This window comes from Parambassis ranga, chromosome 10 (genome assembly GCF_900634625.1).
Source record: "Parambassis ranga chromosome 10, fParRan2.1, whole genome shotgun sequence".
NCBI lineage: Eukaryota > Metazoa > Chordata > Actinopteri > Ambassidae > Parambassis > Parambassis ranga.
In genome coordinates this window covers 16652858-16676926 of record NC_041031.1, presented here as the reverse complement: position 1 = coordinate 16676926, position 24069 = coordinate 16652858, and the positions used below count along the sequence as shown (strand labels likewise).

The 24069-nt window shown below is 41.4% G+C and overlaps 1 protein-coding gene across 1 annotated transcript in view; it reads left to right on the top strand.

Annotated features, from left to right (window-relative positions):
* glra4a (glycine receptor, alpha 4a) overlaps positions 1-23718 on the top strand; it is a 34682-nt gene extending 10964 nt beyond the window's left edge. Inside the window, exons 2-9 of the mRNA XM_028416104.1 lie at positions 10468-10598; positions 11435-11502; positions 12936-13159; positions 14447-14529; positions 17431-17568; positions 17860-18074; positions 18733-18882; positions 23413-23718. Coding sequence (XP_028271905.1) covers positions 10468-10598; positions 11435-11502; positions 12936-13159; positions 14447-14529; positions 17431-17568; positions 17860-18074; positions 18733-18882; positions 23413-23718 — 1315 coding nt within the window. The remainder of the gene's footprint in view (positions 1-10467; positions 10599-11434; positions 11503-12935; positions 13160-14446; positions 14530-17430; positions 17569-17859; positions 18075-18732; positions 18883-23412) is intronic.
* The last annotated feature ends 351 nt before the right edge of the window (positions 23719-24069 follow it).

The window sequence follows — 24069 nt, the reverse complement described above, 5'->3', positions numbered from 1 at the left end:
AGGCTGTTTGCTTGTGTTAGCTAGTTAGAGCAATTTACAATTACATGAAACATTTGATGATTCGGCCAAAGTTTTCTCTCTTATTAAAGCAGACATTTACAAATGAGTTCAGAGGAAGGATGATCAGAAAATTCAGTACGAGGCTTTTGCAGTAGGAAACAGAAAATAGTTTATACAGATGTGATAAAATATGTGATGACACAAAGAGCTCAGCAGTAATAACTGGAATTTTCCCTCTACATTGTCACAATCACACCGTTGCTAAGGGAGCACAAAAATGGTAAAAGCTAACAAAGTGAATTTTCGCATTAACAGCAGCGGTGAAATGAGAATGCATGCATCACACTCAGCATTGTTACGCTGCCTCCTTTATGGGTATGATTCAGAAAATCCTTGGTAGACGCAGCTCTGTGCTGGTTTTGTCAGGACGCTGATGGCTCCAGCCAGCGGTTTGATCAAGCGAAACAGGCCAGCAGCTATGCCTACAACTTCCTTCCTCTTCAGTGTCATATCCAAAAATATGGGTCATGTAGAGTGCACTCAGTGTCTCTGTGTGTGAGCGGCTGTTTTGTGGGAAAACTTTTTTGTACCTCTCTATACAGATTGGCAGCTAAAGTCCAATAGCTTCTGGGGGCCAAGTGAGCACTGACTCACACCCACTGGCCTGTGAGTTTAATGCTGTAACTGTAATGGTGCTGAGGTACCTTTGGGCAAAATACGAAACCTACTATCATTAATAACCATCTGGGTGTAGCCAGAGGAAAGTCAAGAGATGTGGATCAACACAATGCTTTAAATCAAAGGGAAACCACTGTTGCATAAGCGGCTTAAAGAAGTTAGCCAATAGCTAATAAAAGAGAAAGATGATGGTTGCTGGGAATGAGCTAAGGATGACAGGAAAACAAGCACATGCCATCAGAGGATGTGATTTATACAGACTCATGTCAGCTGACACTCCTATCCGTATTGGTACAGGTAGGGAGTAGGAAATGGAAGACATTAATCAATGTGGGAAAGCAGTCCACAGCTTCTAATTACACGTGTTCTATACAGCTGTAGATTGTGAGGGAGACAGGTGATGCAGAGCCAAACATGTGGAGGCACACACAGCTGATGAAACCCCCTTTTTATATGCTACAATTATACACATTCACACCTTCCATGGGGCTTCATTATGGCATAGAATTACCATACCATGAAAAAAAACCTGGTCTAATCGCTGCATTTCATTACCTTGAATCCAGAACATGGAAAAGATGAGAGACAAACATTCCGATTTGATCGTCATGTTCGCACAACCAATCAGCTTACAACAACGTTTATAATGACAACATAAATTGTGTACAGTGTGCACTAAAATATATATCTGAGCCGCCTACTCTATGAGGATGAAACCACAGTCCATTTCAGGCCTCTGAGCAGACACATCAAGGCAATCTTTGGCAGTCACTATCGTCCCTTCTTTATATCAGAAATCCTGCTAGCTCTGTTTCACAGAGACTGACAGGAGGCAATCTGCACTGATATCAGATCTTAGATGTGAAAAAGGTGGCCTGAATACTGAGTGGCTTGAAGAGACATCTGGGAGGATGGGTAGCTTTGAGGAGACTGTTAGCTTCATCTTCCCCACCAGGGAGGGCAAGGTCAGCGCCTCGGGTTTATGACAGGGATTAACATTTTACTTCCACTGTCGTTCGGGGTTGTTGGATTTAGCCTTAAGAAAAGCCAACGGGGAGGTAAATGATGAACACTTTATTTACAATTAAATACGCAGCTTTCACACAGTGGCACAGTGAGTTGGAATGGAAGCTGACGACCTCAGCTGAGTCACTATTGATTTAAATGTCAGTGATGGCTGGAGGGTGAAGCTGAGAAAATACATTCAATGGATTTATAACGTTGGACAGGAAGACTGAAAATCACAGGACGCCTCTTTAAACCAAGCATGTTTGGCTAACTGAGTGGTTTGATGCCCATTTTTTATTTATAGAGAATTTAAGTTAACTGTTTTTCTTCCTTTATTATATTTTACATAGTTAATTCAACTAATATGCGCATCAATGACCTGATGTAGCTGTGTGCCAGCATGCGGTCATGTGCCTAGGTGCTAAATGGTCACTATGGTAACTGAGACACTGGCCAAACGTCCTCACCATAATACACCACGTTGATGTGATTATAATTGACTGTTCCCATGTAACCTAAACTAAGAATATATGGTATAGCCATAGACCTCTGATGTTGGAAGTGGCTGACGTGTGCACGCTGAAAACTGAAGTTATAATAATCTCCTGGATTCCCAAGTCAAAAATGTGTGTGGGCTGAGCAGTCCACTCTGTCATGACACTTTGACAGCAGATACAATGATGGGGAGTTGGAGAAAGTGTGGGTCCACTTTCCTCAGATTCAACACAGCATGATTCCTGCTGATAAACGAATTAAGTCAAAGAGTCGGCTCTTATATCTCACACAAATTCCAAGTGCTAAGAATGTATTAGAGTGCTGAAGATTAGTTAGGGTTACATGGGAAAAGCCTGGGGTGGTAGTTGGGAGTTCAGTGTAGTAGAAGCGTAAATCTGTCATCATCCGGCAGCTCATTGGGCCCCCTGTCATTACTGCGGCACAAGCATGGAAACATCATTTCTACTGGGGTACTCCAGAGGTGTCAAGCATCACTCCCACAAGATTAAAGATTGCATTACAAATTAGTACGCATGGGCAATGGAGTGTGATTTACTCTGGGTTAGCGTGGATTAATCCAAGTCATTTAACCCCCAGGTTTGTATTGTAGCTAAATATACCATACTTTAAGAAGATGTGTATTGTGCCATTAGCACAGGCTCACAGCTGAAGTAATGAAAGGTAGAAAAATATCAATGCTGAGGAGAGTAGAAAAAGTTCAAAGATAGGCCTACAAATAATATCTAGTGTGTTACTGTGCAGAGCGCATTCAGATCCATCAGATTTGTTCTTCAGCTGAATTTACCCACCGATGGCTTCAGAAATAAAATTAAACATACATCGATTCTTTTCACTTCCACACACTTAAATAACTACAAATCCTATGAAAAGACCAAACTAATAATTCATTGAGCTTCCTAATTAAGTAAGCCTGTCCGCCTGCCTCATGATGAACTCCCCTTCTGGAAATGCTGATCATAACTGTTCGAAGGTATGGTTATCAATCAATTCACAGTGAAAACAAATTAATAGTTTAGCAAATTTTCTCATAAAAAATATTTTTTTACATTTTTTCTTAACAATTACATAACAATTACATGCTTTATTGAAAGCATGTAATTGTCACTGCGTCCTTTACTAGAAGCAGAAATCAAACCGTAGGCTAAAGATCTTTATATAAAGCAGCCGTTTGCTCGCCAACCTCACGACTGCATAATGACAGATATTACTGAAAAATTCTACAGTAATTTCAAACCCATCCTTCCTATACTTTATCTAAATAGAATATGCATGTTTGCCCTGTAGGCTTCTCCCATGACATCATAAACCCAATTGATCAGTCTCTAGTAATCTGCCTTGCAAAACAGAGGGACCTCTGCACTGAATGTTTAATCTGTATTCAGTGTCAATCCCACTGAACTCTTGACGGCTCTCAGCATGCGTTTTGTCACAGAGTCGGCCTGTTTTTCATCCTCACCGAGTCTTAGGTTGTGATTTATGTCTGTGCTTTCCATTGGACATCTAGATATGGTTCAGCAGCTGATGGCCAGATTAAGTGAGAATCCTTGGACTGTGGGAAGCTGTGTCTGTATCACTGTTTCCATACCTAAAGGTGTCACAGGGCAGGAGTGGCAGTGGTCATGTCATTGAAGATGAATGTGCAAGGTTAAATTGCAGTGTGCTCTAAATCCCATTCCCCAATGAGCCTATTGATCAAAGGGGACAGCAGTAGCCATAGGCCATCATATACAGTAGTGTGAAGACGAAGGCTACACAGGTCATTAAAGACAAAAAAATGACATGTCATTGTATTACCATAAAGGAATGGGCCGGTGACAGGTCTGTTCGATAAAAGGCCTGTCACTGGATCAATTCATATGGTCCGATTGCTGATTGTCTGAAGACAGAATGGACATCGAGGAGAATTTACCAGGGTAGGAGTTATAGTGATGTGTTTTATTTTTTTTTAATTATGCTAATGGAACAAAAACAAAAAGGTTTCTTCATGTATGGGTGTGTAATGGCCCAGCAGCAGCCATACTGTGAGACGATTCTGATCAACAGACTCTAAGTGAAACAGCTATTAGCAGATGTTTGCACTTCATGGGAGGATTCCATGTCTGAGATTCAGTGAGGGTAACATTTTATAGAATAAAAATATAATACAATCAACCAGCATTCTTACATTAAAATGTATATAGTTTCATTTTTATCTGAATACACTCCATCTCTGGAGCCACAGAGGCTTTTTGCTGTGAGAAAAAGCGGAAGAATTGAATTTTGCAATGTGACATCTGTCCCTTGCTGACCTTGCCTGGCCCTTTGAATTATGCCTATTTTGGACAATTTTCCACGCTCCTCATCTAATGCCAACATTCAAAGCCAGTGCAGGTGCCTGTAATGTTGCGAGCTGGAGAGTATAAACTGTGGAGGTCACAACAAGCCCTCCAAATTAAACTATAAAATAGGTTATTTGCCCTCTGGAACAGCACACAAAGGCATTTTCTGATCCAATACCCCCCTCAGGAGGACTATATCATTCCTCTGTACCTTTCAAATAATAGAAGAAAAATAACTCATAAAAGTTTGACTGTGAAAGAAAACAACTCAGTCTCCTGCTTTTAAAACATGTTGGATGGATTTTGAATTCCTTTTTTTTAATGTTCTTCAGATCAGTTATAGTCAACATCATCAGGATGCTTAAAAGGTTCTCTTCACTTCTAAAGGAATGAAGTTTGACCTGACATCTGAAGCTTTTTAGGGAAATTAAACACATATGATATGTTTATAATATAAAATACTGCATACAGTGTATTTGTTGCCCTGAGCAGCCATACCGTAACACCTTGTATAGATGTGCATCTAAAAATCCTTGCGTCAACCACCTGGAACGAGCTTTTCACATGAGTGCTCACTTTGCTGCAGTAAAACCTTTGCATTGATAAAAAGACAGAAGCATTCTCTCTCACTTACTATCATACACCAAACAAGCCATGACACCAGCAGTCAGCATAGGCTAGTATCTTTACAGCAACCATGTACAGACTTTTATTAGCTGCACCTTGGAAAACACAATGAAAGCCTAATAAAATCTCCTTCTAGTTCCACTGTGTTTAGTGTTTAACCTCATTTACCTGTTGAAAACTACACTCTGGCTTTAAAGATCACATTGTTGGTGGTAATGGGTATTTGTTTTCATTATACTTATGTCATAGAAGCAAACCACACATACAGCTTTGGTTTGGTTAACGCACCCTGATCGAACTACATTTGGATAAACTCTTATTATAAAACATTGATCTACATCACGGTAAATAAATGCAGCGTACATTTTCTGTGTGGGAAAAAATTGCAGAAATCAGACAACCGTGGCCAATATGGTCTATGCGTCATTGTCTGGAGGAAATTAATGACAACATGATCTTTTCTTGAACCTCTGGTCATGTGTACACATGTTAAGACTGCTGCTTTGATTAAAATTAATGGCTGAGTGAAAGTTTTGTTTAAAAACACATGGAGTGGAACAGTAATCAGATTAGTTGCATGTATAGTTGGTTCCAATGGTTGATCTGCTGACAGCACGGTTCTCACTGGCTTGTCATCATTGTGTTTGCCTGTTGTTGTAGCAGCATTGGACCTTACGTGAGCGCTGTTATAAACAGTCACTTTTTATCAGCTCCATTCTTACAACCATCTGGTTTCTTGTCCCTAAATGTGTGTTTATACAATTTCATTTTAGCTTTGCTTTCAAAACAGAATAAAGTCACTTGCTAACAAGAGGGTGACAGCCAGAAGTCGCTTCATAATGGAAGGCAAGAGAGAGTCTTTATGTATTCTCGACAGCAGTCTGGCACGGATGCTCAAATGAAAGGGATGCAGGGGGGAAGCAAAAGGTCAGGCTAATTAAATGTCAGCAAAGAGCATCGTAATAATTGAATCATTCAGACAAAGAAGCACATCATTTTGTTTTGAAGGGTTCTGAGGAACTTTGTGCAGTTTTATAGTCAGCAGAAGATGTGGATATAATTCAAGATCAACTGTACAGTACATTAACCTCGCTAGATTTAACAGCTGCTTCAGAAACTATATATATTCTGTGCCAGTAAAGATGTTAAGTTTTGCTATAATCATGCACTGAATATTAAACTTCTGTCAGGACTCAAACAGGTGGATCTGTGCCAAGAAGCTAAAGCTGTTTTGACACACTTGTAAATGGACTTGGGCTGTTTCTGCGTTCACCCACTCAGTGATATAAGATCTTATTGTGACACCACACACAAAAGGAAGGAACCCAATTAGAAATGCATGAGGGCTGATGGAGCTGGGATGTCAGCCCTGAGGGAGAGGATAAACCCTTGACTCTTCCTACTGTACTTCAGAGGAAATAAGTTCACCAGTAGATCTCACTGCAAAGAGTTTACTTAACAGGGTGCTATTGGTACTCTCTGAACAGCATTATATTGAAAAATGGTCTTTATACACATACAGCAAACATTATTGGTTGGGGTTCAAATGTTGCTGAATGCTTTAAACTAGAGCAGTCCATTTAAAATGTGGCCTTACAGATTGGGTCAATTGTGGCTTACAGCTCTCTGAATAATTATCCAGATAGCTTAATGACCCACAAAAAACAGAATATTTCCTCACACAGTGCAGAATGACAACTTTAACATGCTTTCAGTGTGCATTTAAACCCAAGCAATACACCTGCCAAGCATGTAGGGAACAGGTAACACAACACTATGGACATTTTCAGCCTTCAAACTGTATTTCTAAAATCATTCTGACAGTACATCACCTCACAACAGATTGCATGACACGTCCATCTTTGCTCATCTGTACCGCCTGCACTGGCACCAGAAAACCTGTACCTAAAAAGGACTACAACATGTTCCTACTTTACAGCATACGTCACATCCACAAACGGAGTCTGTGTTGAAATGAGTGAGGAGTCTATACTTTAAATCCACTCATCCTCAAGGTACAGTGTCTGTTGGAGTCACACAGAGCGCAAACACAAACATTCATGAAGGAAGAAAAAGGGAGGCGATGAAGCAAGAGCTCCAACAAGGATTAATATCAGCCCAGTTAGACCTGAAAGATGAGGAGGGACTGATGGTGACCTGACGCTGTTACTGTTGGACCAGTAAGTAAAGTTGACTGTTAGCTGGAAGCTAACATGCTAGGTAAAGGCTATAGTTCTGATTACATTTGAGCATGCAGCTCCAGCTTTGAAAGAGTTTGACGATGTTTCTTGCTGCAAATCTTATGTCTGTTGTAGCAGACAATAATGTTCATCAGACTGTAGGGGGGCCCTTGAGCAATTCCTCCAGCACCCAAACATATTTTGCATCAGAACCCTCACTGAGCCTGCCGTTGCTACCTCAAAAAAACATATCTATTTATTGATAATATAGTGGGACAGCTGGTAGCTACTAGAGATTTTTGTCCAGTTTGAGATTACAATGAGCTGCAGTCAGTGAAACACACCCAGGAGGTAGCTAGAGGGGACACCTCTAGGCTGGTCTCACTGCAAACCAGCCATGTTGAAGGAGCTTACTGTCATTGCCATGCTGCCCTTGGGGGGCCTTAATGCCCAGGGGCTCCTTGTCCTGAATAGTGTGTCACAAAACATGACGACTGCTCTTCCAAATGATTTCAAATTTTTGTCATAACAATGTCTACTCATCAAATGATGATGAATGAGCTGATTGCATACTGTACATAGCACATGTGAATCACAGCACCATTTCTTCAGTGTTTATCACTGTAAACCAGCAGAAGTGGTGCAGTCTGATCCACAGGCTGTATTTCAAAAACGATGAAGTGGTTTTGACTCCACAGTTCTGACTCATGTATGTACAGCAGAGGGGTGAAGTAGTGAACCATGTCTAATGAATCGGGCTTGGTGAGACTGAGTGCATTAAAGTAGTGCATTAGCCACTCTAGCAGAAATGTCAACTGATGGACTGTTTTCATCAGTTGCAATAAAACCTTATGATAAAGCATTCACTGTCAACATGATGTTGTAGTTAAGACATCTTCTGTCAGTACTTCTCAAAGAGTTCTCTATTGGTAGTCTTTGACTGGTTGCACCCAGCTGTGAGAGAAACTCACCGTTAAGGCCAAACAGGATCATTCATTGTTCTGTGTTGGTTTGTGGAAGCGGCTCAATCCAGTGAGACCGTTTGTTGTCAGTGGGTTACTGCAAGCGAGAGTCTGGCCATCAATCCATCTGCCTGTGCACCTGTGTGTGTGTGTGTGTAAGATGTAACAACACACTGTAACATCAGTGTCACTACGTGGAGTGGAAGAAAAGCAGAGAGGAGTCAGGGGACCCCTGAGTTTTATAAAGTAGGAAACAGAGACAGTGTGAGCTCAGCAGGCTGCTTATATTACATGTAGTCACACAAGAGGCGAGGCTCCAGTGGCTGTATGAAAACATTTGATATTACCATGGCAACAATATATTTCTGTGTCCCCATGCAGAGGACACATCCTTCGAAGGCTGTGCCCTCACTGACTGTTCTGGAAATTGTACAACAAAGTCTTCGTTAAGGTCTGGTCTAAGGAGATGGACTTGACAGCTGAAATAAAGAGTTGTTTGTGTTGTTGCAGTCTGCTGTGTTCTCCAGAGGGTTAAACCTCGAGTCCAGGGCAATGGATCGATCCTTCACAAAACCAAAATGAAAACCTCTTAAACACCCTCATTGACCACAGACCACAAGCCTTGACTCCACATGTCAAGACGTGAGTGGAACTGCCTGTCTTTCAGAATCTCATTAGCTGAGCCATCATTTGATCCAGTTGGCTTACCATCCCCACATGGGAGTGGAAGATGAAATAATTCATGCTCCACTAAAGATTTCTACATGACACATGGATGTCTTTGACAATAAGATTAAGATTTACTTTATTAATCCCCATGGGGAAATTAAGACATAATATCATGACTGCTTCGTATTCTGTTGATAGTTTCAGTTGATTATTTAAAATGTTTTGAACTTTTTTTAAATCATAAAACAATTAGATGGGATCTTGATGCATCCTGCAGCCTTCCAATGCGTACAATGTGTACTTAGCTCCTGAATGAAACTGCAGACATGCTGGTTAAGTCACTAATAATATGAAATACTCAGTAATAACTACACAGATGTCCAAAAAAAGTAAGTCTTGCTAGCCATACCCATTTATTACATGAAAACCGGTCTGGAATCCCTCCTTCGACTTGGCTGTGTGTTTGTCTAATTGCATACAGGTGTAGTTTACCCTGCATCTGTCGATACTGCAGCCTGGAAATCAAACTCATAACCACGGTGAACAGACAAATTCTTTGTATAAAATAGAAAATGTATTAGGATGGCTGGCCAGACTACTAAAAGACGACGTCATACATGTAACATTATGAGTGAAAGCTTTCACCACTGCAGCTTAGTTTTCTGTTCCTGACTGTTGGCTGCAGTAACATATGTAAGATATTTCAGGACTGACTCATCCACACACAGTCCTCCATCCTGCAGCTCCTGACTATGCGGTGTAAGTGACTCTAAACACAGCTAAGAGGCAGTAAGATTGGTGGATTGGCTCCACACACACACACACTCACTCAGCAAAGCTGTGCCTTGGAGGGGATTGAACCTGCCATCCGTACTCCAGTGCTGTAGATCAAGACAGCTAATTGAACTGTTGTATCCAAATCATGGGGAGAACAGCAAATCAGGTCTATTATGGTCGAGCTTTTGTCCATCTTTGCTCTGACTTTCCCTTCCTTTTATTTTACTTTAACTTCAACTCTGCTCCTGTCAGTTGCTGCCTGAGACTCACCGGAGCTTGTATCAACTCCTTCACCTCCCCCGGCGTGACATTCATAGCATTACAATTGAGCCATCAATCTGTCGAGCCGTACGCCTGCTAAGCCACCAGCAGTGGGGAAGCACAGGAGAGGGACAACCTTACCACTGCTTCGCTGTTCCTTCTTAGTAGTAAGGGCCTAACAACCACAATAACTCTCAGACACGATGTAGAATAGACACGCTTTTTATTTGCCAGCTGAGGCGAACCGTTCACTCATCACTTTTCACCCTCATTTCACATCTACCGCTGGGTATTTTTTGCTGATGACTGACTTGCTGATTTTCATTCTGTTGGATTCTCATTATTTTTTGCCTCACCACCCCCACTGCTACCTATCATACATACATACACTCCTCCTCTACTGTTTTTCAAATCCTCTGTCTTTTTTTTTTTTTTGCCCCCGTCGTTGCCTCTCTCTCTGGGAAATGTCAGACTGAGCTCCTGTAAGGAGGAGATAAAGCCCCCCAGCAGGGCAGGACCACAGCTGTCACCTTCTGACTTCCTGGACAAGCTCATGGGGAGAACGTCAGGATATGATGCCCGCATCAGACCCAACTTCAAAGGTACACTACATGCCAAGAACGACCATCACAGTAGTCCTCAAGAAATTCCAGCAGAATGTACAAGTTGTAGAAAACAAAACAAACTGTGACTGTGTGCTGTGAAAGCTAAGCAGCATGCCAGCACAGGTTAAAAATGAGCTAAAAAGAAATATACCTATTTGTTCTAATATGATGTTAGCTGCTATAATTTGATGGAAATATAATTGCTGCCCAGCGTGTTCTTCGGCAACATGTTTCCAGTACAGGAACAGTGTGTTCTTTGCAAGTCACAGAGGTTTCAGGTAGATGGTGGGCACACAGAGCACAGAGGCACACTGAGACTGAGACTCTCATCATGCATTGTTATTATTATGCATTATTATTATTATTATTGTAACTATTTGTTTGGATCACATGAGGTAGACTATTCATCAAAAAGAACTCTTGTTTTCACCATAGATGAGACATGTAACCAAAATCTATCCTTCCATCCACTTTAGGAGGAGGGAACCAGAAAATCAAAATAAAACTACCAGACTTTAGCTTTTTGTTGCCTCCACATGTCACAGATGTTCAATCAGGCTTTTCAAAGCATTTAAATGTTAAATATTCTGAATCACACTTCAAGCCACTATTGATTTTTTGCACTTTAAACCTGGATCATAACCATTCCTTTGCCTCACCCAGGTGCTTTGAATGCCTAAACATAACTTCCCTGGCTTTTAGCGTTCACAAAGTGAGAGTAGCAGTATAATAACAGGAAGCCTCTGATGATTTACATCCTTTTGAATGTGGATACCAGTGTATGCTCATCATTTCTGTGATGTGTAGATTCAGTCTGTTGTTTCTTCCCTCAGGCCCACCTGTGAATGTCACCTGTAATATTTTCATCAACAGCTTTGGGTCCATCACAGAAACTACCATGGTAAGAAAACTGTGAGGAATAACTGAATGTTGCACATCCAGTTATTTTAATTTAGAGAGCTGTTTGTCTCTGGACATGGTTGTGGTTTGTATTGTGCTCCATACAAAAAAAAAGTCTTTTTCTTTTCTACCATCCTCTCCTGTTAATCCTCTTGGTGCTGAAGCTTTTCCCTCATTTCTGTTTCCTGGAGCATAACAGCACAACCTTCAGAGACCAATGGGTCACTGACATGCTGATAATGAACTGTCCAGTCTGCAATTAAAATGAAAAATTGAGAAAAATGAATGAAATAAAAGGGAGAGCGGACAAGAGGAGGAGGGAAAAGCCTGCGTGTTCAGTGTGACAGTATGGCTGCTGGGTCAGCACGATACAGTAGCTAAGTGCTTTAAGGGTATCTGAGGGAGTTCCAGGGGGTCAGTCCTCCAGGCAGGAGAGCAGCAACACTGTCATTGTATAGCATCATTTTCTTTCAAACTCATAAATTAGATGAAAAGGAAACCATCTACAGTGCCCAAAGATGAACTGTAAATTAATCATACAGATTAGAATTCTAATTTAATTACTTGTGTGTGACTGCTACAGGCAGAGTTGTGTTCAGTGTGTGTCCCTGGTCCAGCTTGCATTGCCAACTCTCTGCTCACCAGCAGCACACGGTGGTCAGCCATGTTTGGGATGAATACGGGAGAGTTATGGCACCTAAAATTATTTATCAGAACAAAAGGTTCACTCATTGTGGCTGGACGAGCGATGCGTTTTACGGTCTCATGAAGGAGCAATGATGTCATTACCACAGCCAGAATGGCGAGCACCAAGCTCCTTCATCATCTTAAAGAAGAGGTAGCAGCTGAGATGGTCCAGAAACCATAAACAGCCTCAGTTTATGGGGCGCCGGCCTCCATTTATCTTCATATGCATAACGACAACCCACCCACTCAGGAGGAGACAGGAGGTGTGTAACATGTCATTAGTGCAGCTTGTATAAACTGTGATAGTGGTCTGAGTGGGTTCAGGTGATTCATGGATGGACTGTGGTGTTCAGATTTATCATTGATTTGATTTCCTGTTTCTGTCTTATAAGCAATCGTTTCATGTCCAGCTGTTGATTATAGGTCATATACAATATGATGCGGCTCAGTCATTATCTGAGATTTATTCACACTCTCATCAGTATTGCAATTGGACACAACAGACGTGTTATCAGGGCAAAATGTATGCTCTTATATAAAATGAACTTCACAGGCTGCAGCTTAGAATTCTATGTATCTGAAGTGTAAAATTATCATACTTTAATCTTTCATTCAGGCTTCAGTCCATTTTAGAAAGTGTTGATGCAGCCTCAGACTCAGAAACTTTTGCAGCAGAGTGGCTATCTAAGCCCTCCAATCTGTACCATAACCTCCACTGATGATACTTTTTTCCATTAACTACCACAGGACTACAGGCTCAACGTATTTCTACGGCAAATGTGGAATGACCCTCGCCTGGCGTACAGCGAATACCCAGACGACTCTCTTGATCTAGATCCATCCATGTTGGACTCTATCTGGAAACCCGATTTATTCTTTGCCAACGAGAAAGGAGCCAATTTCCATGAGGTCACCACCACTAACAAGCTCCTACGGATTTTCCAAGATGGCAGCGTTCTTTACAGCATCAGGTAAAGAAAGACTCAAAAACTTATCAACACATATGTGCAGTTAGAGGATGACGTGAGAGGCTCAAGATACAGAAATGACCATAACAGTGAACAAACTGCAAAGTTTAACACAACTTTAAAGGTTCAATAAAGGAGAAAAACAAAGGCAAAGCAGTCAGGAGCGAGTATAAGTCCACAGCCTGTTATGGATGACACTTCAGATGCACAGATCAGCAATAAACATGTTTCTTCAAATTGTTATATTAAAGTTTTTAATTGAGATGCTCCGTGACCATAGTCTTTGTTGCATTTCCGCCGAACAAAGAGGAAAAACAGCTTGAAAACCTGAATGTGCCGCAGTCTGGTCTAAGCTGGCACACTGCAAACAAATCCCACTTGTACCTGACCTCCTGACCACAATGGCAGCAGACTGCTGAATTGCCTTACTGCACCTTTCCATCCACTTGTAGGTGAAACACAGGTCACCAAAATACTAATAGGGTGTAAGCACAGAATGAAGAAAAAAACTGCACGGAAATGTCAAGCGGGGAGAGAGTAACAGTGGCTTTGATGTTTGTTTAATAACACCAGATGGGAAAATTGCAGATGGCTTATTAAACCATAACATCGGAGGAGAGGACGTATTTTTAGTCCCTGTTTGTGTGTCACACATGTTCCCGTTTTATAACTTTAAACTGATTCATCTTTAAATTATTCTGTAAACAAATCAATGAGGTTTTTTTCCTCCTTAAATTTGTTATTCATGTTTTTTTTGGAGAGACATAAAGATTACAGTGAAGTGCAGATAATTACCTCTTCTGATTCCCATACATGACACAGTTTAGAAATCATTAGGAGTCTCAATCACTGCAGTGTTTGTAGTCTGTTTTTTCTGCTCATGAAGGAGATATTGTGTCATCACAACACAGTAGCAAATGGGTGCCTGTGTGTATATTGCTGGCGGCTCTTGTGTCGCCTCTGGGCATTGCATTACAGCAGGTAATTACACAGCTTTCCTCCACACAGACTCCCAAATAGCTCTCTCGCTGTCTTCTGTAAGAATACTTGAAGGCTTAATGCATCAACACCACAACACATAAAAGTCTGGATGCTACACCAATTACTCGGCTATTCAGCTCCTGGTAGTAAATCAGGAGTCCGCATGGAAGTGATTTAATCCAATACCGTTTCATGTATCAACCTATCATATCTCCTTATGTTTGCTGTCTTTTCCTTGTGCCCTTTTCATGCCTTCTGACATCCCCCTATGGCTCCTATTCTCTCTTCCAATCTGTTTTTCTATCTCAGGCTGACTCTTACCCTGTCTTGCCCTATGGACTTGAAGAATTTCCCAATGGACATTCAGACCTGTACCATGCAGCTTGAAAGCTGTGAGTTTTTTTCATCTTCCTCTTCCTTCCTTCCTCCCTCACTCTTCTTTTATATCCCTTTCCGTTCCTTGTTTTCTACCTTTTGCCTGGCTTGTCTAACTTTTTCTATATTTCTGACAGATGCCAATCATATCATATCATGTGTGGTTTTAATAGCATCAAATGTGGTATTGAAGCAACTCCACATTACATGGAGAACTTGGCAAGAGTAGACATGCAAGCTTTTTATTCTCTCTAAAATTAAAATGACAAATCATCGGTCTCGGTTGTGTACCAGTTTGATGCCAAAGCTCTGGCTCCATGAGTCCAAAACAGCAGAAGTGCACTGAAAATCATGCTACTGTTCCCCGTGTTGAAGGTTACTTATTGAGTCAGGATGTTTACACTTCTGCAAAAGCACTCAAACTTGCTTAGTGAGACAGCATTACTTTCACCTGAAATTGTTGTCTTGTTCTCTAAAAGGTTTTTCTCATCTAATGTTAAAAAAAAAACACAGTCTCAAAGTCAAATTTTCGTCTCGTCTTTGGACGTATGTAAGCTAAGAGGCTAAAGGAATCACAGACTGGTGTAGATGTTACCATCTTTCCATGAAAATAGCACAATATCTCATATTGTTAGATGAAGTCTCATTTTAAAACAAGCTAGCTGCAGAATGTGGTGGTGTGTAAACATATGATTACAACCAAGATGAATGACAGAGAAGGTCAAAACCAGGAGCAGAGGGAATGTAAGGGCATTCACTAAAATGTGGAAGAAGATCAGAACAGCTTACAAATTTCCTACAAGTACTCATTGTCACAGTGTATTTGAATAAAGCCATGAGGAAAATAGAAGAAACTTATGTCTGGATTACAGATTGGTGTCAGCAGAGAGGGACTGATGAAGCCCTTTCAGTCATCCCTTGCCTTCAGCAGACAGCGAATCTGCCCTCATGAAACCAATTTCAAGGATATAAATAATAAAACTTTAATTTTGTGTCCCTTTTATTATATGTGACCCCCCCCCCCTTGTGCCTAGAGGTGACCTAATTTCCCATAATATGGACAAAAGATCTCGAGTCCAGCAAAAAGGGTTAGACAGGGCTGGTGTATGTTTTCAGCAGGAGCTGGCATTGCTGCCGACATCATCTGATTCAATACGAACAATAGGTCCAATTTTTTTTTTATATAGAGGCAGTCCTTTGTCCAAGGAGCCTTATGATTTATTACTGCAAATTAACACGGGGACAAACAGTTTTAAAATCAAAACGAGACATTTCGTCCTTTACGAGGGTGAAGACAAGAGACGCTCAGGTAAACATATGTGTGCCAAAAGCATCAGTGTGTGTGTGTCTTCCTGTATAACGACACACTGCCATTAAAGGAGATGTAATCATTTCTGATTAAAGGCCTAGAGAGGATACTCGGCCTTGCGTTGACAAGTTCTTGTACACCACCCCAAGGGTGTGATCACCTTGGCTAGAGCTTGATGTTAAGAGGACATTATAGGTTTTACTGCCACTACTGGAGCCCTGGCAACACCATCTGTTCAACATGAGAGAGAAGGAGAGAAGGAGAGGGTGGAGGTTGAGAGTTATCTTTGGGGTTTGGGAGAGCCAAGGCCAATCTTCTTTTCTGGCCTCTAATGCCACGGGCTTATAGAGATATATAAATAGAGCCAACCATAGGATTCTGCTTTATTTTGACACATCAAAGCCCCATATATGCAGCTTATAGCACTTTGCTTTGCCTTCAGCCATTAGTGTCCACTAACCTCAAATGTAACTTACACGATAAGTAAGACGCAAAAAAGGGAAGCATAACCGAAGAGCTGCAATGCAGATTCATTAGGTGGATGTGACGGTCTTTACCTAACATAGATACATAGATACCTAACATAGATAGTGTCATTTCTGGACCATTTTATTATCCTGTGAATGTATTGGTATTCCCCTTTGGTTGTTTCAGCAGGATATATGAATGACAACAAGTTCTCCCTTATAAACAAGATAAGTGTGTTTTAGTGGTGCTGTTTTTCAAACTAGGTGCTAGGGGATTGGATGTAACATCGTGAATAATTGATGTCTTTGTAACTCAGGCCCTAAAGGGTCTCAGTAGACATCAGTATTATTCAGATGTGCGAGGAAACTCCACATTGTTGTTGCATGCGGCATGCATTTTTAATACACCTATAATCAGGCAGCTGTGAGAGAGAGCGAGTTCAACCTTCAAAAAGATGCAATGCAAATCAACACTTACACACATTTGTGTGTCAAGATAATTACAGACTCATCCTGAGTGGTCACATCTAAGTGCTTCACTAAACGGTAAAAATAAGCTTAGATACAGATTCCATTACGCTACAGTTTACACTGGCAATATTACACAGGCTCATTAACTCAGGCTCTTTTATACAGATATGCCCCTCATGTCTTCCCCATTTTCTGTAACCTTCAAACCCATGGCAAGTGTAGCTGCGTGTGACCTTTTCTGTGACAAACAGGATGGCAGAGGGTAGCTGGTAGCCAGACAGATGGGTCGGGGAGCATTACATCAGCACAGTCTTCCAAGTTTTTTTTATTCTCTGCCCCTCTTTTGGAGTCTCATTAGCAGAGGTTTCTGATGTTTTTCATGCAAATTTGATACTGTGGTAACAAGATTCTGGCAACAAAATGAGGTTAAGGTAGAGGGGGAGGAATACCAACAGTGATTAGAAGAATATTTAATAGGTGCTACTGTACATGATTTCATGCAGCATTGAAAAATAAGTTTATTCTATAATGGCTGACCATGGTATGCAGAAGTCTGGGTAAAATATTCTTATAAAGATGTTAGTAATAAAAGATTCCTTAGACTACATACTTAGGTACATTTCCTCACCATTGACTCCATTTTTTGAATCGCCTTTGTTCTCTCTTCACAGTTGGTTACACCATGAATGACCTGATCTTTGAGTGGCTGTCTGATAACCCAGTTCAGGTGGCTGATGATCTTACCCTCCCCCAGTTTGTGCTAAAAGAAGAGAAGGATTTGGGCTACTGCACTAAGTTCTACAACACAGGTGCATTATGAGTTCCATTTAAAGTGATGAGAAACGCTGCGCTAATGACTTATTCCTGATGGTGTGTAAAAGTTCACTGCAGTGGCGCAGCCTTTAGATTACAGCAGCATAGTCTGTAACACTAGCACATCACAAGTCTTTAAAAAATGTTATGTTCAGAGAACGGCCTAATTTGCAGCATCTGAACAGAATATTTTAACCATTTCCAACAGTCTTGTCATGCAAGCTGAAACAACAGCGGAAAAGTGCCTTCCTAAAGTAATTGTAACGTTAACCGTCCTGTGCCTGCAGGTAAATTCACCTGCATCGAGGTCAAGTTCCACCTGGAACGTCAGATGGGTTACTACTTGATCCAGATGTACATCCCTTCCCTTCTGATTGTCATCCTGTCCTGGGTGTCTTTCTGGATCAACATGGACGCTGCACCGGCCAGAGTCGGTCTGGGCATCACCACTGTGCTGACGATGACCACACAGAGCTCTGGTTCAAGAGCCTCACTGCCTAAGGTGTGGTATTTTTCACAGAAGCATCTTTTTTGTGACTGATCACATTCAAAAAGCAATAAGGAAATGGCAGACAGCTATCAGCTAAACAAAAAAGGTCAGAGGTCTGAGTTTGAGACATTTCGCACTCTGACAGATCCTCCAAGAAGTGATACATGATTTAGTAATACCCTTTTCTTTTGTTCCTGCTAACTCCAATGCTCCATAAAACAGTGACAGATGTGCAAAAGCCTCTAAAGGACAGTGTGAAGAAGAAGTTTTGCTGAATCAGGACAAGGCAAGAGACTAATTAGGTGGAGAACACAACACTTGTATCATTTCCTGTTTGTCTTTTTTCCGTCTCTCTGCACGTATCAGTAACAGCTGCTCAATTGAGTGAAGTTTCCGCACAGTGCCTGCTCAGTGGCCGTTGCTGATGTGCTGTGACATATCTCCTCTCATGAATGGCACGGCCAGGGCTTTCCCCAAGTCTTAGCTGTGACCTGTCTCATGGCTATGTGTCAACTGCCCACATCCCACTGACTCACTCCAATTCTAGGCCATCCTACACCAATGTGTGTCATGGTGGGCGAGAGCAGAAGAACGGGACGAACGATCTACGGACGATCCATCGGCTTTATAGATTGTTTATTGACCACTCTGTGCCCTTCTCTGTTCCCAGGTGTCCTACGTGAAGGCCATTGATATTTGGATGGCGGTCTGCCTTCTGTTTGTGTTTGCGGCCCTGCTGGAGTACGCGGCAGTTAACTTTGTCTCAAGGCAACACAAGGAGTTCATAAGGCTGAGGAAAAAGCAACGGCAGCAGAGAATAGTAAGTGTAAATCTAGATGAAAAACCATACACACTGGCACACCGTGTCACACTGCACACCCAGCAGGGATTCTGAGAAAGTAACACACACACACACACTGGAGTCCTTGTCAACCCACATAACAGTGACTTATGCCGCTTGTTTTTGCGCAATGCTGTATATTCAGGAACTGACAACATCAACACGCTACAGCTGGCTGTCATATTACATGAGGAAGATCTGCTCATTTCAGTTCAGCTAGTTTCCATGGTGAGCACTGACCTGTGAGGGCCCTTCCAATCCTTCATGTCTGTCACAATGTTTGACTCAGAGCAAGATCCTCTATACCAGCCCCGTGGCTCCAGGATCCACAACCCCCACTCCCACTCACTGTCCAGTGGCAGATACTAGGACATGATTTTCATATACATACACATATGTAAAACTTCATGTTACAGCTTAGCAAATAGAAATCTGTATCATCACCTCTGAACTTCCCACCATTTAACAAAAAAAAGGGTTGTCATGCTGTAAAAAAAGATGACACACATATATGCAGTGATTGCAACATGGTGTGCAATAGCAGGCTGTTTATGTATTTATTTTCATTCACAAAAGTTTTTGTTTTACTCGCTGCAATAGGTTGCGGTTAGGAAAAGATCAGGCTTTTAAAGTCTATATTTCTGGCACTTAAGAACCTGTGTTGACTACTGTGGACAACGAAAGTTGATGCTAAAGTGAAAACTTGTGTTACAATGCAGTGTGTCCTCATGTGACAAGTTTAGAGTGAGAAGGCATGAGAAGGTACATCTACATGTGAATTGAGCCTCTTTAGAACAAAGTTTCAGAGCCTTCTGAACAAGATCACTGACACTCAAGTTTTATGACTTTCTAACATTTGTAACTGAAAATCTGATGCCAAACATCTTTGCAGTGCAACACACAGAGTTTTACACAATGTTGCACAGTTGCACAAGCTGAATTTCCCTGACTGACCTTCCTAAAGGGATTAATAAAGTATATTCTATTCTATTCTATTGAACAATCAATTAATCCAACAGTGGTTTATTGGCATCAGTGAAGTCAATAGATAAAGAAAGAAGTATCTGCTCTTTTGGTCTCTATCCAGGCCTCTTAACCTGGATCCATATCTTAAATGACAATTATTTGATCTAACAGTTTGTAATCTGGCAAATAACAGTGTTTAAATGGATGTGAGGAAAGACACAGAGATGTTTGTCTCAAAGACACAGACAGGACATCCTGAAAATCCCATTATACAGCTGAGAGGCTGGACAGGCTCCCAGACTCGTGGCAAAGTTCCTTGTAAACACAGAAGAGTCCGGCAGATTTACTGGGCAGCCTGCCCTTCTGCGAGAGAGAAAAATGATGGTCTGTTGAGGAAAGGACTTCCCCTGTCCACATCAGCTGCACAATTACTCCCACCGAGGACTTAGAGGTCGCAAACTATCCATCTGAGAGGTATTGATGCTGCTGTACTGGACAGAGGTTGTAGGATCTGATGGAGCGTACAAATCTCTAACCCACCGAGGCTTAATCAATACAATTTTCCAGCCTTGTGTTTGTCTTAGACGAAACACCAGAGACTTCAGACACTCGCTGTACGGCGACCACTGTGTACCCACACAGCCATCAGAACTATAAAAATAAATAATCTGTACAGAAATAACTTGAGGTAGCTCCTTGAGGATTCTTTCTTTGTCTCTTCATCGAACAACCACAGATAATGTTCTTTATTAACACACTCACTATGCAGCTTTAATTAAAAGTGGAGAATACTGGGTCAAGTTTGTTGTTTGGATTTGAAGTTTGCATATTTTAACAATGTGTTTTTGTTATATGTGAAGGCCTATGACCAAAAACAAATCTCTTAAGCATCCAATAACTAGTCTTTGAATGTGTCTACCTTCCTTCTCGCTGGATGAGTTTTCCAGTCAGCCTGGGAGTGTTGAGTCGTTGCGGAAAGCCACTGACACGCCTGTTAACTACTCAGCCTACCGAAGTCTGAATCAGCACTGCAGCGTCTGTGCCAGGGTAAAAAAAAAATATAAAAAAATAAAGACCTCTGTGTTCACCCTGACCTTCCAGCCCAATTTCTGTCCGTGCCTGCAGCCTCCTGAATTGATTGTGTTGTCCAGCTTTTCACCTCAATATGAATGTATCTTGCCCTCTCTCTTGCCAGACCCATGATGTGCTGATCTCACCCTGTACCAGTGTCGTTAACTTGGAATACTTTCCCTTTTTTATTCTGCCCCATTATGTGTTACTTGTTAGACTTGTTTTCTTGCTGCTTGTATTTGTATTTTTTGGTATTTTTTTCAGCAACACAGGGCAACAACTGGAAAATATTTTCTTGTACAGAGCTGTATTGTAACAATTGCTACAACTTATCCTATATCCTGTGTGGGATGACGAGGAGCTAAAACCAAGAACAAGATATGATGCTTAGTTTAGCTTAAGTCTCCAATCTTAATCTTAAAGTACAAGTACAATTCATGAGTCCAACATGTATGCTAAGCTAACCAACTGCTACATATATCTTTTTATTTATCATAAAAAGTGGGATCAGCTTTCTCATATCGCTCTCAGCCATAGACATAGACGGCATACAGTCGATGCTCTCAGCAGATGAACAAACTTATACACTGAAAATAAAACTAACTTTATTCTCCACAGTGCATGATTTGATAATCAGGGCCAGTTCTGCTGATCTTATGCCAACAAATCACAAACTGTGTAGCTGCTGCCGGGAGAGCAGAGACGATGAGCGCCCATTATCTTTAGAGAAACGCACCATTAGACTTCAGCCCATGATGTACTGTATCGTTTAAGGAAGAGTAGGAGGGATAATTAAGCTGTGCTAGAAGAGCTACGACTCCCTCTCCCCTTGTTGTGTGCTGCAATTTGTCATTGGACAACAGCTAGCTGGTTACCATAAGCTTACTTCCAATCAGACAACTGTGAGGAGATTACAGTAAATTAGGCTCAGGTAAACAGCGAAAGGGATTAGGCAGAGATCAGAGACAACGAAAGTTTTTAAGGACTAAGTCAAGTCAGAGAAACTTAACATAAGAGACCGGTGGAGACAGGTGTGTAATGTATTAGCAGTACTGGTTAGACAGCCACGACTGGTGTCTCTCTGCCAAGTGGGTCCAGCACCAGAGAGCTGCCAGGGTCAATAAGAGCGGAACAGAGAGAGGTGGGACGCAGGGATCAGAGCTTTCAGGGCCCTTCACACTGACTACTAATCATCCAATTTAGATCCCACATCTTCACTTTCCTCTGCTAAAGTGAATCTCTCAAAGTGTCAGAGGGCTGTCAGAATTAAGCTGCATGTCTATTAATATTCTCTTCAAAGGGCAGAAACAGTGTCTCATTCACTGTAAAGAAAAAAAAAAGAAAAGTGCACTGCCATTCATCAAAGCATAATGCCGAGTACAGGTTTTTTGGGAGAAGATCATGACTTTATTAATATTTTTTTTAACATTTTGAAAGCTCTATCATTCTGCAGTGTTGAAAAGAGCTGCCAAGGAGAGATGGAGGTTAATTTTTTCATTAACATTTAGAATGACTAATTTTCTTTTTCGTCCTAATGAAGATGCCCTCTGATTACCCTCATTGTGTCCAGGAAACTTCAAAAAAAAAGTCTCCCTCGGACCGCATCATAAAGATTCATGATTCTGAAAGGGTCATATATATGAAGCCAAAGGAAGAACTTTGTCTTCAGTGTTCAATGGTATAGTATTCAATGAAGGAACAAACAACATAAGAGTTTCATATTGAGGGTATGCACAGGGGAAAAACAGGAGTAAAAACACTCAAGCAGCATCAGAACGATAGACAACATTTAAATATATTAAGTACAAACAAAAATGTTCTGTAATGTCTTTGTGTAGCCAATCATCCCTCCCTTTAAGGAAGAAAAGGCACATTATTGGCTGCTTTGAAGCAAATGTGTGCAAAAAAATGAAGAAAAAAATGCAAAACATCTACTAAGGAAGTCATCAGCGCAGCATTTAACCCAACATTTGCCAAACATGCTGGATTGAGCATCAAACCATTTGCTTCTTCTCTCTTTATATACCAGCAATCTGATACCTTGGAGTTACTTTCCCCAGTCGCACAACAGCTGTTCCCCGTTTTTAGATGTGTTTTGGATTTTTCATGGGTCACTCGAGCTTTTTGCCACTCAGTGGGTATAGCCACAGTCACCTCCACATCTTGTGGTGTCATATACCTTCTATTGTAGAAGGACCAGGAGTTGAAACTGTGGTAAACTGTTTTTCACCCAAAACTAAAACAACATGCAGATTTGAGGCTAGTTTTATACACAATCCTAAAGTCTTGAAGTCAAAGTGTGCATAAAGTGACCCAGGCCTCTTCTAGTCGTTCTCACGCTGTTGCCCTTTAGTGCTGCTACACCCCATTTGGGGACCAGCCACTGAGAGAGAAATGTAAAAAGCTGTGTGCTAATTCTTGTTGACAGCAGGAGGTCAATCTGTTTTTCTCTTCCTCTGCTTGACTCCACAGGAGGAGGAACTGGTGAGGGAGAGCCGCGGTTTTTACTTCCGGGGTTATGGACTGGGTCACGGACTGGGTCACTGCCTGCAGACCAAGGATGGCACCCCTGTGGAAGGGGCTGCCATGTTTACACCTCCGCCCCCTCCGGTCACTATGTATGATGGAGAAGTGCTTCACAAGCGCTTTGTGGATCGAGCCAAACGCATCGACACCATATCCAGAGCCGTCTTTCCTTTGAGCTTCCTCATATTCAACATCTTCTACTGGATCACCTACAAAGTGCTGCGACATGAGGACATCCACGCAAATTTGTAAACACTGTCTTCCGACCCCAGATGTTACGTTCTTTTTTCTTTTTTTCTTACTCTCAGAACCAAAACTGCCTGTCAGATCTACATTACAATGAGGAAATGTGTCAAGAGGCAGGTCTGCTTCTCAGACTCACTGCTAAAAATAAAAACTCTGTGCTCAGGTGCGTCTTCAGGATTTCAGATGAGAAGTGATTAGGAGGAAAAGACTAGGTTAAGCTGTGTGGATTCAGGCTGCTGTTGTTTGTGATTGCTCTCTCGTATGTGTCCTGGGTTTGAATTGCCTGGATTACAACAGAGACAAAACGTTACTCATGGGTTCATGATGGATTAAACAAAAGAAAAAAAGAAAAAAAGA